A 1,396-nucleotide genomic window follows, 5' to 3' on the forward strand; every position below is an offset into this window, starting at 1 on the left:
AATAATTTGGCTAAAAATATATGTCTATTTCTTATCTGATTGTAGTAATTAGACTATCAAGGGTAATTTGCTATAAAAGATACAGTACTAGAAATAAATAGTTCTACAATTCAAAGATCTTCAAAATGGGTTGCCATTTCCAGTCTGTCTTAAGTTTTCCAAAGTCCTTTTAAAGCAGAAACTAAATTTACTACATTTGAAAAAAATAATTTGGACCTATGTACATAGAGTCCCAATCACATGAGAAGCTTATTTCACTTAATCTCCTTCTTGGTTTTGTAATGGGCAGAAACAACCAAGTAATTGTCTGGATTCATGTCCCTGAGGGTTGGAGACTTGCTCTGGATCGGAGAAGTTTTCCCATCCACGCGGGAGATCTGCAACATTCGGCATGGGTCATGCTTCAACAAGTAACCTGCAAAAGTCTCCCATCCTCCTCCAACACGAACCATCACGTGTTTATTGTGCAGCATCTGAAATTACATACACAAAAAACAAAACAAAACAAAAAACCCAAACCAGACACTCGTGAGAGGGAGCCGTTCAGTGGGAGGTCACATTTTTTCTACTGGAAAGAGCTGTGCTTACTTTAATTGAAAGTTACTGATGCATGTTAGTAGTCTGCCTTATAAAAAGAAAAGGAAAGAAATAGTAGAATGGATTTATTTGCATTTTAAAAGTACATTAAAAAATAGAAAAACCCAAGATATTATTTAAAACTACATATATTCATGTTTTATGTAAACAATGATACCTGATTTTCTTGTCCTGCAGCACCGAGTGATCCTGTTCTTCATGTGTTTAGTATAAACATGTTAGGGAGGATGAATATTTTTTAGATTACTTGTTTCAAAATATGTTAGTAAAGACACCATATGCCTTGAAACTGGCTTTTCTTTATAGGATAGCAATCTATATAAACAGAGTAGTAAAGGGCAACCAGCCAAGACAATCTCCTCTCTCTCCTAAAGTATGAAGTGTTTTGTTCATCAGGTTTGAAAATAGCAGTTCAAACGGTGACACAGCCTTGAGACAACAGAATCTGCAGAATTTTATTTATTCTCCTCTTTGAATGCCTAAAAAAGCATTTGAGAAAGGCCCCAAAACTGTTCACATTAAAACATTTTAAGCCCAGCTTCGGTCCATTACAACACGGGATGCTGCCATGGGAAGAAGTTAACTGCTGCTGAATTTCAGCTTCCACATATTGTCACAGGGGGGTTCACATTCCAGGAGCAGTTAGTATCTGGACTTTTGATTAAGAGGTAGGAGTGGAAAGTTAGTAAAGAGTACATTTGGTTCAATTTCCTTTTGGGACTACTGTTCAGACAAATAAAACCTGCTGCTGCTATGTTACTTCCTGGTGCTCAGGTTAAATGTACATCTTCTGTCTTTC

The 1,396-nt window shown here is 36.5% G+C and overlaps 1 protein-coding gene across 1 annotated transcript in view; it reads right to left on the bottom strand.

Moving 5' to 3' along the window:
* Window positions 1–254: 254 nt before the first annotated feature.
* Window positions 255–1,396, bottom strand: part of GAS2 (growth arrest-specific 2) — a 68,410-nt gene continuing 67,268 nt past the window's right edge. The window contains exon 7 of the mRNA XM_009872574.1: window positions 255–473. Coding sequence (XP_009870876.1) covers window positions 255–473 — 219 coding nt within the window. The remainder of the gene's footprint in view (window positions 474–1,396) is intronic.

This window comes from Apaloderma vittatum, unplaced genomic scaffold (genome assembly GCF_000703405.1).
Source record: "Apaloderma vittatum isolate BGI_N311 unplaced genomic scaffold, ASM70340v1 scaffold13117, whole genome shotgun sequence".
In the NCBI taxonomy this organism is placed as follows: Eukaryota; Metazoa; Chordata; class Aves; order Trogoniformes; family Trogonidae; genus Apaloderma; species Apaloderma vittatum.